At 36.5% G+C, this 13,206-nt stretch overlaps 2 protein-coding genes across 2 annotated transcripts; one reads left to right on the top strand and one right to left on the bottom strand.

The window, feature by feature from the left end:
* Positions 1-3,313: 3,313 nt before the first annotated feature.
* LOC110773576 (protein neprosin-like) lies at positions 3,314-7,684 on the top strand. The gene is made up of 7 exons (XM_021978098.2): positions 3,314-4,256; positions 4,352-4,438; positions 4,574-4,786; positions 5,409-5,573; positions 5,995-6,048; positions 6,139-6,285; positions 7,019-7,684. Exons 1-7 carry the CDS (start codon positions 3,873-3,875, stop codon positions 7,394-7,396), a joined length of 1,428 nt encoding a protein of 475 aa, XP_021833790.1. The 5' UTR covers positions 3,314-3,872; the 3' UTR covers positions 7,397-7,684.
* Positions 7,685-9,896: 2,212 nt separating this feature from the next.
* On the bottom strand, positions 9,897-12,375 carry LOC110748478 (Tetratricopeptide repeat (TPR)-like superfamily protein). Its single transcript, XM_088250033.1, has 2 exons — positions 12,088-12,375; positions 9,897-11,482 (listed from the first exon to the last, which is right to left on the bottom strand). The coding sequence occupies exons 1-2, from the start codon at positions 12,310-12,312 to the stop codon at positions 10,238-10,240; spliced, it is 1,470 nt and encodes a 489-aa protein (XP_088106159.1). The 5' UTR covers positions 12,313-12,375; the 3' UTR covers positions 9,897-10,237.
* Positions 12,376-13,206: the final 831 nt, after the last annotated feature.

Raw genomic sequence — 13,206 nt, 5'->3', positions numbered from 1 at the left:
AGCCGCAAGGGCCCTCTGAAAGTATGGCACTGCAAAAGTTTTTTGGGATGTGCATAAATATTCTCTATGCAAATTCAACTATTATGAGCATTGATATATATACTCTGGACATATACTCATCAATTTAGCTGCTGCTGCTGTGTTTTTAATTAAATTATCTCAGATTTTCAGCTTTTCTTCTCTAAGGTCGATGAAAAGGGAAACACTGAATTTTATTGTATGCATAACATCACATGGTTTCATCCGACAATACTAATTCAACCCTCCCAAAAGGACCAGGGACTATAAGCTTTTTTTTTTCTTCTTTTCTTTCTTTTTGATACAAGCGATATTAGAAAAGGGAGTTTTCTCATACACACAGCTAAAGTGTCATGATGTTCGAACATGAGACTGATAATCTGGAAATAAAAGTTTTTTTTTTTTTTTTTTTCCCACTGAACTATACCCTATTGGTTTTTTCTTTCTTTCTTTGCTACAGGATTCAGTCTTTTTTTTGCTACTGTACTACACTGTTGATATAAGTTGGATTTATTTATTTACTTGAAGCAGATTTTTTATTAATAAAAAAGGACACAATAATATTTAAGAGGATCCAAACCCCTTCTTATTTCCCATGCATGCACATATAAAATGGTCACGGAACATACGGTCATATTTGGTAATTAATAATTAATTGACTGGAACTTGTATTTTTACCTTGATTCTTCTGTGGCAGTAGTAAGAAACATTTATACTTTTAACGCACACGCATAGGTGATATCACTCGATGACTTGGGCTCTTTTATTTTATTTTCATTTTTGTGTATATATATATATTCCTTTAAGACCCATAATTATTAAACCCGACCTTTTTCTTTTCAAAATATTGCCTTTGTTCCCCTTCAAAAGCAACTGCACATTACTTTAGCAGCCTTTCAATCAGCTTTAAGTTTAAAGGAATTTTGCCATAGACTGGCCTCAAATTAATTAATTATTTAACCAAATTTGGTCCAAAACATTACGTTATTAAGCCTCGTTAAGGAGATTTATGCAATTGCTAAATGTATTATTACTATTTTTTTTTTTTTTTGTCTTAAACCATGAGGTGGTTCTGGATGGACCCCAACTATAGGTGGCACCTTTAAGCCTTAACCACAACCCAGACTAATTCTCACTCACACCGGGTCGGCCCATAAGGGGTAAAGTGTTGGCCAAAGTGGTGACTCCGTACGAGAGCAGGGATCTAAATGTATTATTCGATGACATACAAGCATGCACACAACACAGGACCAAACTACCGACTCCTCTATGCATCCATTTCTACGTATTAAATTCTCTATCCGAATTCCAAAACCACCCTACCATAATAATGCCAAAGCGTACAAGAAGGGTGTAATTGCCGATATTTGATAAACTCAAACCAAAATATAGTTTCTGCACCCGAGTTCAAATTCCCCTCCCTCTAGTTTAGATTAAATTAAAGTAAATTATCGCTTAGTAGATAGGATCATAGGAGGGTTTGGTTTGACTAATTAAGATATCTTTTAATTGTTTGTTTTGTGCCAACTTATCTGTATTCTGCAATGAGAATGATACGGCTTGGTGGGCCATTGCCTAGATGCTTTGTATTTGATATGTAAGTTGTAGAGTTGGGTGAGAGCGTAAGTAGGGCTCTCGTAAGATATAGAAAAAGAATTCGATTTAAAGTACAAAAATGAGATAAAGGAATTGCTGAGGAAGTGGCAGGCATCATTGCCACAGCCCTAAAAAGAGAACGAAGAAGGGATCTCGTATATATATACCCCACGAAAAAAAAGAACTTAAATATATATTACTGAAAAATTATATATTAATTGCATTAATATTAGCTAGTAAAATAGACAGCACACGTCATTAGATCATATGCTTACAAAGATGGTTTAATGCTACTGATTTGCATAGTAGACTCTAATTCTCCAATAAGATATTAATGAAATAGTACAAGTCAATTAGAAGGAACTGATAGCAATATTAAATATTCCACAGCTTGAACAGAATCTAATTCCAAGACAAGTTAATTTCAATTGTAATATATATATATATAAAGAACATATATCGGTTAGTATACGTGGGTTAGGCCAGTTGACCATAGATCATGTCTCCCAGAGTTGAATGCTGACCAGTGGAAGTTGGCTAGTCACTGTGTTTGTTTTTTATGTGTTGTTTTTCAGTAATTATAGCTACAGATAATAAACTTGAAAATAAAAACCCAAAAAGAAAATGAAGAGCCATAACATGGAGATGGGATGGGATCCTTCTATTTAGGGTGATAATTAGCAACAACTTTTAAATTAAACACCAATGTCTCCATCATCTAATTGAGTAAGTCAACTATGAAATTACATGCCAAAAGAAGTCAACTATGAGATTAATATTATTCTCCAGCAAGTAAAACAAAATATATATATATATATATATATATAGAGCTTCCATAGAGGGATATTTCAAATTAACTTATTTGAGGGACATCTTTGTAGGGCCCATTATGCATTGTATTTCACTAATCTAAACCGTCTAATTATTCAAAGATGATTTCTACAAAAAATCACTTGAATCCGATATTATTTGACCACTCAATTGTATTATTGGAATTTTAATACTTTCTTAAAGCATCATGTTCATTAATTTTGTAGGATACAATTGGATGTTGAAACGGTTTCCGATTTGTCTAATTTTTTGCAAGGATGATCTATGAATGTAGATTTAAAAAATAAATGGTTTGGATCGTTAAAAAAATTCATAGGGTACCCAAAAGGCGTCCTTCAAATAAAATATTTGAGGGATCCCTTAATAGAAGGGAATTGTATATATATAATATTAATGATAATGATAATCTACTAAGAAACCCATTTATGGAGATAATTTTAATCAAACGCAAAATCAAGATTGAGCCCCTAAACGCAAAGGAACCATAATGTAATGCGCATGAAAATGCATGGGTGAGTGTACAAGCATGCAGTGACTGCACATAACCAGGTAGGCATGCCGACTGCCAGCTCAGCATACCCAACACAGTGATGCTTCAGAAAATTGGTTCACTCCCATAAAACGACAGCTTCAAAAGGTAGCTATGGTTCTCATCTCAGATGAAATTTACATAAAAAATAATGATAAAAAATTAGACGGCAAGTTTATATATATAAAAAATTAATGATACCCAAAAATAATAATAACTGTATGAAAATTAAATGTGTTAACTTATGGACTGTAAAACAAATTAAAATTTCCTATCAAAAAAATAAAAAATAAAAATGGAGATGGCCATGATATATAAACAGAGCAGCTGACACAAAGAACATCTAGGGAAGTGAGAAAGGGAACACCCAAAGCAAAGAACTTTGGAAACCCAGACTCAAGTGTAATTCCAATCTCTCTCTCCTTGGAGCAAGAAGTAAAGAATAACAGAAATCAGTCCCATTTTCCCCTATATAATTAACACAAAAGCTAAAGTTTCAGTCTTTGTATTGGAGACTGGAAACACACATTACACAACCTCTCTCTCTCTCTCTCTCTCTCTCTCTCTCTCTCTCTCTCTCTCTCTCTCCTCTCCTCTCCTCTCCTTTTTTTTTTAAATTTATTTTTTCCAAATTTAAAATTTTGAGCATGATTTCATCACTACCCAGCAGCATTTATAACTCCACACCCACATGGCCAAAACTTTAAGAAAACACAACCCATTTGCTTGTTATTTTAATCAGCTCGTGCCCAGAAGCTCATTTTGTCAGAACATAAAACTAAGCCTTGTTTTAGTCTTGGAGAGAGAGGAATAGAAGGAAAGTTTTCTCTCATTCTCATATTTTGGGGTTTCAAAAGCTTTGGAAATGGTGAGAGAGTGAGTCGGGTTTCTTAGAAGAATGGTCATCATGTATTGGATACTGGATTTGGTGGGAGCTGTGTTACCATGGACAAAAACTAGAAGCAATATTATATGGTGCTGTTTGGATGACAACAGAAGAAGACAATACCAACAACAACAACAAACGGATTCAACAAAAGCAACAAAACAAGAAAACTTCTCAGGCATGGCTTGTAGCTGGTCTAAGATTTCCCCAATCATTCCCATTCTTGTCTGCTTCCTTCTTGTAGCTTCTTCAATATGTCCAGTTGCCCATGCCTCCAAAATCAGCGGCGACCGCACCGCCAACCAGACTTTCAACCCGGAGCAAGAATTAAAAAAGCTGAAGATCATAAGGGCTCGTCTCAAGAAGATAAACAAGCCTGCTGTCAAGACAATTCAGGCATTTCTCGACTCTTAAACTTTGCTCTGTTTTGTTCTGTTTTTGCTCTGTTTTTGACTTAAAATGTGTTGTGTTCTTGTTTGCTGTTGCTGCAGAGTCCAGATGGGGATCTCATAGATTGTGTTCTATCTCATCGTCAACCAGCTTTCGATCATCCTCTATTAAAAGGGCAGAAGCCATTGGTATTAACTTAACCTCTTCTATAAGCTTATTCATATTTTTCATGGGGTTCTTAGAAATTGTAATTCTAAGCAGAGCAAGTAAAGGAGAACTCCTTAGAAGTTTACAACTTTTTTTCCTTGAACTTGAATTTTCAGGATCCACCTGAGAGACCCAAAGGCCAAACTCCTCCCGGTATGGTCACTGAGAATTTTCAGCGATGGACCATGTCTGGTACTCTCTGCCCGGAAGGAACAATTCCAATTAGAAGAACAAGAGAGCAAGATATGATGAGGGCTAGCTCTGTCAAAAGATTTGGAAGAAAATTGAGAAGGCATGTCAGAAGAGATTCATCCAGCAATGGCCATGAGGTTAGTGCTTGTAAAATGAACATGTACCAGAGCAAATCCCAGAATTTGTCTCCAAGAGTCACTATCATATAATTTATTTCAGTCAATTAGTTCTTTATCAGACTAAATTAAAGAAATGAATGAAAGCGTGTAGGTACAACAAACTGCTTTTTTTTATTTTCCATTTTTTCTCAATTAAGCCATCTTCTTTTTTATATGAGACCAAAGTCAGTGATCCACTGCTTTTGTCCACTACCTTTTTTTTTTTGTTTTTTTTTCCCATTTGAACTGACATGTAATTTCATAAAAAACAAACACAAATTTCTCTCGGTATCTACAGAGAAACTGGGTTTCCAATTCCCATACTTGTCTGCTACTTAAAGCAACATAGAAAACGTGGTGCAGCTGATGTTCTACATCCTATTAGTAGTAATTACAGACTTTCATGGCTGCTTTTGCTACTGGAACTTGCACTAATTTTCAAGGAAGTTGCACTCACCAAGTTTTCCTGTCCTGCAGAATTTCTTTAAACACATGAAAATCAAATTAGAAAAAGGAAAATTATTATAAACCCAACAAAGTAAATAATACTTTACACTACTCATTTTGGTTTTTGTGTTTATGGTTATTGGGTTGCTTGCAGCATGCAGTTGGGTATGTGAGTGGAGATCAATATTATGGAGCAAAAGCTAGCATCAATGTGTGGGCGCCCCGCGTTGTCAATCAATATGAATTCAGCTTGTCTCAAATGTGGGTCATCTCTGGTTCATTTGGTGATGACCTCAACACCATTGAAGCTGGTTGGCAGGCATGTTTATATCTCATTTACTAAATGTTCCCTCTAATTAAATTAAGCTTGAAGTTTCTCGATTTTATTCTTCCAACTTCATTTAGGCCAGTGAAAAAGGGTCTTGACTCGTAGACTAAATTAGTAGTCTCAAGTTCGAACCACCCCTCTCTATTATAGTTTAGACTATCTCGCTTGTATTCAAAAAACTATAATCTAAATTGGGTTGAGTTTATTTTTTACAAAAGTATTATAAAACCAATAATTGAATTGATGAAAGCCACTGTCTAATGCTTAATATCATGGAGACAGAGTAATTGAACACATTTAAGACCAAAACTTATTTTCACATTTAAAGCAGTAATCACAGCTCAACCACCTCTCTTTCTTTTCTCTTGTGTACTTTTAACCATGGAGGCTAATTCATTTAATTTTTCTGCAGGTCAGCCCAGAGCTATATGGGGACAACTATCCAAGATTCTTTACTTATTGGACTGTGAGTAAACAAAATCACCTTGCCTTCAACTTCAAGCATAAGATATTGTTAGTTTATAGAACATAAAATGATTCTCTTATTAATTGCCAGACGGATGCATATCAAGCAACTGGGTGCTACAATCTGCTGTGTTCAGGTTTTGTTCAGACCAATAGCAGAATTGCCATTGGAGCTGCAATTTCTCCAACTTCATCCTACAGTGGTGGACAGTTTGATATTAGCTTATTGATTTGGAAGGTAAATTACTTTTAACCTTAATTAAAAACCTTTAAACCTGCATTTTGTTTTTTCCCAAAATTTTATGTCTTCTGCTTAGATTTGCACCTTACTAGTTAATTATATCAGCATAGATGACACTTGACCGTGCGATTTGTATAGTTTCCTCCAACCATTGAAAAGTTAAAAAGTCAACAAATCTGACGGTCAGTGACAGGCCCTCCACAAATTTACAAGTGTCCCATGTGCTAGAGAAGCCATGTTTAAGGGTCCTAGCCAAAATGCCTACACTGCAACAAGCCAAAAAAAAATTTACCCAGAAATGACAAAAAGAGAGAAAAAGAAACAAATATTTTATAATATACATACGTATATTGTATAGAATATAAAATCATGATTGGCTTATAAGACTGGTTAGTCTACAGGCGTGCCTGCTACACTGGTAAATTCCAAAATAATGGACTGTAATTTCGTCGTGCTTTTCCTGCTTTACCAGATTCTCTTCTTTTACAAGAGAAAGAGCTTCTTGGCTTTTCTTTTTTCGGTTTTACTCTCCTTTTACTTCACAAAAAGAATTGCTTTGTCCATAATTCTCACTGCCCACAAGCTTTTTTGTAATCACCATGCAAATGGGTTGTAATTAATTAGTATAATTAACAAACAACTAATCATTTTCATTTATGAAATTATGAGCACTCAGAGTGAAGAAGAAGATATATTAAAAGTGTATTAATTATTGTGCATAAATACGCAGGATCCAAAGCATGGAAATTGGTGGCTGGAATTCGGGTCCGGGGTCCTAGTTGGATACTGGCCATCATTCTTGTTCACTCATCTTCAAAACCACGCAAGCATGGTGCAATTTGGTGGAGAAGTTGTGAACTCGAGGCCTTCTGGTTCTCACACCGCCACACAAATGGGAAGTGGGCATTTTGCAGGTGAAGGTTTTGGAAAAGCTTCCTATTTTCGAAACATGCAAGTTGTGGATTGGGACAATAGCTTAATCCCATTATCAAACCTTAAAGTTTTGGCTGATCATCCAAATTGCTACGACATACAAGGAGGGATTAATAACTTTTGGGGGAATTATTTTTACTATGGTGGTCCTGGAAGAAATGTGAGGTGTCCCTAAGGGAAAAAAGGTATAGAGCTAGGGTTTTATATATTTACATAATATTCAATATTTCCTTCTTTTTTTAAAAAAAAATTTCTTGGGTGATTTGGGTTAATCCATTGGCAATTAAGTTTGGGGTATTCTTGTATTTGTCTTCCTTGTTAATCCTTTCTCTCTCTCTCTCTCTCTCTTTCTTTTTTTTTTTCCTCCCAACTAACAGGTGATCCATTCATTATACCACCCTTTAGTGACTTATGTAAATTTTGGGGAAGAAAAAAAAAATAGTGAATATACTACGGTTTGTCATTTTTTATTTTCTCTCTACCTTTTTTTAGAAGATCTTTCTTATTGAGAGATGCGATAATCTACAACACTCACTCACACACACTAAATGGATATTAGGACTCGAACCCAGGATCGTGATGGAGAAGCTTAATAGCTATGATTACATTAACATGTAGGTCCACTTAAAGGAAGATACATTAATTAGTCTTATTAAAAAAAGATAATTAAAAGTTGGTGTCCCATGCGTAGCCAAGGTTACAACTGTGAAGCTGAAGCTGAAGCTTTATCTATGGCAATGGCATCATTAGAAAGAGAAAGGATGTTGGCCAAAATTACAGGTCGTGTGAAACTGCGTTCAGAGATTATAAGTGAGCTTCCTTGCCTTCAAAGACAGCACTGTTTCACACACACACAAAATCAATAAACTAATACAAAAACGTACTTAACCAGAAACCTTCCGAAGATTAAGTTATAATTATGACATAGATATATAGTACCAATGCAGCATATTTTTCTGAGTCAGTCACCACCTTGTTTCGTGTTCCCACATGAATTTGTCGAGACTGCCTCTGCCTCCTCCATCTCCATCTCCATCCCCATGCATGATTTGGGTTTCAGTCTTTTTATTAAAGTTTACTTTATTTATTAATAGTCATAATTAAGCTTCATCTAATTAAAGAAAAAAAGAAAAAAGGTGTCGACACTATCATATAACCCAAGATTCCCTTCAAATCAAAATCGAGTCTAAACCACAACAATAACAATGAATGATGCCTTGCAGGCTGCACGCTGCAGCACGTAAACAACATAGAAAAGAAAAGAAAAGAGCTAAAGAAGCCCCAAAAAAAATATAGTCAAATATATTTTTGCATGAATAAGACTTGTTTCTTAAACTAGAGAATGCGTGGTGGAAACACGATATAATCAAACATGACATGATGTCACATGAGGTGGGTCTTTTATTTTATTTGCGCATTGACTTTCAAAAAAGTAGATTCAAATGATCAAATCTAAGTGCCTATCTATCTATCTATCTATCTATGATGATGTGAATGTGATGATCCAAGTGCGGCCTGCTCTTCGTTCTGCTATTTCTCATCTAATCAGCTCACTAACCGTACAGGTGGTGACAGACAGTCACTGACATCAAGGACACGTCGCTGATGCAATAGATTGACATGTGGCATAGCAAAAAGCTATATCCATACGAGAAAATACTTCTTTACCTCCGTTTCATTGCTCAATTCTCTCCATTCATCTTCTCATGTCACTTACCATAAAGAACATATAGAAGGTGAGAAGAAATAAAGAGTGGCAAAATGAAACAGGAATACGAAAGTATTTCTTATATGCACAAACAGCTATGCTCATTTTACAAGAGTTCTCTTTTGTAAGTACGGGTCAAAATCAAATCCAGCATAGGAGAGCTCAGATAGGGTTCTGGCTTTTCTTGGACTTGAGTTGACTGTAAATTGGGCTTTTATGGAAAGTGGGCTGATGCTAGAAATGTTTTTCCAAAAGTGTTTTTCATAGAACTCAGCATTATTAGTGCAAGCCTCCGACAACCGGGAGCTTCTATAATGAGGGTTTATAATGAGGAGGCTATTTGAGGAGGCCCATCTCACCATCAAAAGGGAGCTTGTATAATGAGGAGCTAATTTGAGGAGGTTAAGTGAGGAGGCCCATCTCACCATCAAAAGGGGTGTGGACCCCCCAATGCACACCCCATGCACTTTGTTTTTGGTTATTGATGGTGAGATTTCACCTCCTCAAATAACCTCCTCAAATTAGCTCCTCATTCTAGCATTTCCGCCATCAAAAGGGGTGTGGACCCCCCAATGCAACCCCCCCCCCTCCCCCCATGTACTTTGTTTTTAGTTGTTGATGGTGAGATTTCACCTCCTCAAATAACCTCCTCATTCTAGCCTCTCCACCAACAACCACATTGAGTTGTTGTATCAAATACCACACAAACCATATCTATGGTCTTCTGTTTAGATGAGAAAAAATAACTCAAAATTTTAGCTAAAAGTTAAGAATTTAAAAAGAGAAATTGACAATTTCCTTGTTTGATAACTTAAGCATGGAATTTATTAGATGACACACGAAAAAAAATCATGGAAATTGGGGCATCAAATTCTCGAGTTTAATTTCCACCAAAATAGGCGTCATTTCACAATTTTCATAGTGCCATTTACAAGATTCGAAGTACATAAATCCAAACACTGAAATCTTCAATTGTCAGAAATTGAAATGATAGAAATCTAATTTTCGTTATTTTCGAGTTCTATGTAATTTTCAATTCCTTAGTCCAAACAGAGGGGGGAAGTAGAGTTTGATTGGCCCTTAAGCCACTAAACATTTTGATTCGCAAAGCCCACTTTGGAACTGTAAAACACAGAATAAACTAAGAATTGAACCCAAGTATCGAATTACAACTACAATCCTTCGATTACTTGTTACGGTGTAGAAAGGAAAATTTTATTGTGAGAACAAAAACCCCCCCAAGACCGTTCAAACTTGTTTCCTAAAAATTGAAATTCTGAAGAAATGCATATGGGAGATCAACAAAACTCATTCCACACAGACGGCCTCAAGCAACTTTTTAGTGGCTTCGCTCACCTCCAATTTCTCCATTTTCAACCGAGCGCGCATCGAAGGGGTTGTTTTTCCAGCAGCAGCATAAGTTCTAATCAATGACTCAAACACCTCAACCCCTAGGGAATCTACAGACTTCTTCAAAATCTCCAAGAAACCTTCTGCACCATCAACATCCTTCTCTTGCTCAAAATGCTCCATCAAGGTTTTGACAATCTTACGTGATGGACTCCACTTCCCGCCATCCCCTCTACCAATGGACGTCGCATTGGCAACACAATCAACAGCCAACTGATATTCTCTGGTCTCCAAATAATAATCCAGAAAGATCTCCCAAGTTTTTGCATTAGGCTTGGCACCTCTCCTACGGGCCTGCTCCTTGAGCTCCTTAGCCTTCTCTAGCATACCCTCTTTAGCATAAGCTCCAATCAAAGAATTTGCTACTCGAATATCATAGGTTGAGCACCGCGATTCCCATTCCCTGAAACATTTCTCTGCACCTGGTAGATCATTCAAGTTAACCAAAACCTGGATTATATTCAGATAACTTATATTTGCAGTTTTAGGGAAAGCCAGCCTCAAGGAACGCCATATCCGATAAACTTCACGCAGATTCCCCGTTTTACCGTACAATGTAATAAGGAATTGGAAAGCCAAAAGATCACGGCGTGCATTTTTTTTCTCCAATTCATTAAGTGTCTTTTCTGCCTTCTCAAACATGCCAGCCTCAACATAAATCGAAGCTAAGTTGCTATACGTGGTCCAATCACTAGAAACTCGACCATCCCTCTTCATCTCATCAATAACCCTTTCAACCCCAGAAATATCATTGACAGCAGCAAGAGCACGCATCCAGACATTGTAAGAACAGGAATCGAGCATGACACTGCCAGCCTTCATTTCTTGAATGATGGCTGGGATTTTTTCTGGATGCCCAGTTTTTGAGTAAAGGGTCATAAGGCTGTTATAAGGCATGGAGGTTAAAGAAAGGTTAAGTGCCTTCATCTTTTCCATGAGAGCTTCGGCTTTTTCAGTCATCAATTCCTTACAGTAACAATTGAGCAGGGCACCATATGAGTGATGGGTCTTTGCTGATTCAGGAAGATCAATGAAATAATTTTCTGCAGCAGGAATACCTCGGGTTTTAGCTATAAGATCAAGATGTATTGCCTGATCACTGACTGTCTTGTTCATTCCTCTTCTATCCATAGCTTCCGAGAGCTGTAATGTGAAACACACTTAGCATCTATCTCTTCCAGTTCAGATTAGAACAGGGAAAACAAGGAAACATAACATTTAACATACAAAAATGTTACAGGATTAAGCTTTAACTTATTGTAATATCAACCTACTTCCCCCCATATACCATACATCCTTCCGAAAAGAAAAATATGGTTAAAAAGCCAACAAGAGGTACTAGTCTGAATAAATTCAAAGTGGCAACGATCGAGAATAATTGACAACAAAAGAAAATGTTATATAAAGAATTGACAAATACACATATGGGTAAGCTGACATTGGTGATTAGACAAATATTCTTACATTCTAACCTCAATACAGAAAGAAAGATCTCACATTTCTTGAAAAATACTATCCAATTTACAATAGACACTTCCAACCATTTTATTAAATTGTGAAAACCATACACATTAAAGAATAATCAATCACATAAGCTCTGCATAAGAATATGTGAATTACCTAAGTTCCACAAATCAAGTAGCTAGAAACAATGCTCTTTAAATTCATAATTTGAGGAACTTTTGATGAAGAACAAAAAACGTGGCAAATCATAACCAGTAAAAATTTAAGAAAGTGGAATTGCGGACCTTGAGAGCGGGGTAGTAGAGCTTGCATTCGCGAAGCTTCTTGAGGGTCTCGCCGACCTCCCATTTGTAAACTCGCTTGCGGCTCTTGAGGACTTCATTGAGCTGCTGACGAACGCTCACCTCGGAGCCACCATCCTTGAACAGCCTCAAGTACAGAGCTTGCTCCACATACTTAGTTGACCGCTTCGTCACGCTCTTAGTGCGCCCAAACTGTTGCAGCGCCATTGGATCTATGAAATTAGGGTTTTGCGAGAGTGAGGAGAGTGACAGAGAGGGGTTTTGCTGAACAAAAAAAAGAAAATGAAAATGAATCGGGAAAGTTAATTTTGGGCTTGGAATGTAATTTGGGCCTTCCACGTGGTGGGCTAAGTAGGAGCAATTTTGGGCCAGGGACAGTTGGGCCGTACTTTTGCATTCTCAAGAATCATTAACGCGAGACGACGACGTTCTGGAAATTGGATTAGGAATTTTTAATCATGAATTGCGTCACGTGATTAACCTGGTAAATGAGGCGCTAGAAGTATCTAGGATAAAGTGGATTCTTCTTCTCTGGCGACTCGTCATTTGGCCTTTACTTTCCGACTTTCAGATTTGACGCGGGACTTTCACGTGGCCCACGTATCATAAAAGCAAACCCGTCGTCGCTTTCCCGTATCCGTTTCTGGTAATTCAATTTTTAAATTTTGCGACCTAAAAAAAAAGAAAGAAAAAGAGTTTAATTAATTTCATCCACAGAATTATTAGCTGGTTTATATCTCTCGTCTCGATAAAGGAGGTTGCTCAAGTACTCATAATTAAATACAACTACTCCTAACTCGTGGCTCTGATTTGGTTGGTTGGTGAGATTATATTGAGTAAAAATATGTATTAAAAATTGAATTTTTATATTGATGGTATGATTTTATCACAATAATTTAGATTACTTGTGGAATTAAGTTGTATTTAAATGTTGAACACAATAGCGAAACATTGTCAAAAGATCCTAACACTCAAATGACGAACACAAAATTTGATCAACAAATCCTAATCTCATGAACATGAGTCATGTTACTCATATTTAGATTTTGTGGTATAAGTCTTTGATTTAAGGGGGATGATGAATTTTGTTTTTGGTTTAAA

Source organism: Prunus avium, chromosome 1 (assembly GCF_965620075.1).
Source record: "Prunus avium chromosome 1, drPruAviu1.hap1.1, whole genome shotgun sequence".
In the NCBI taxonomy this organism is placed as follows: Eukaryota; Viridiplantae; Streptophyta; class Magnoliopsida; order Rosales; family Rosaceae; genus Prunus; species Prunus avium.
The sequence above is the reverse complement of the archived record's forward strand: the minus strand, read 5'-3'. Positions and strand labels throughout refer to the sequence as shown.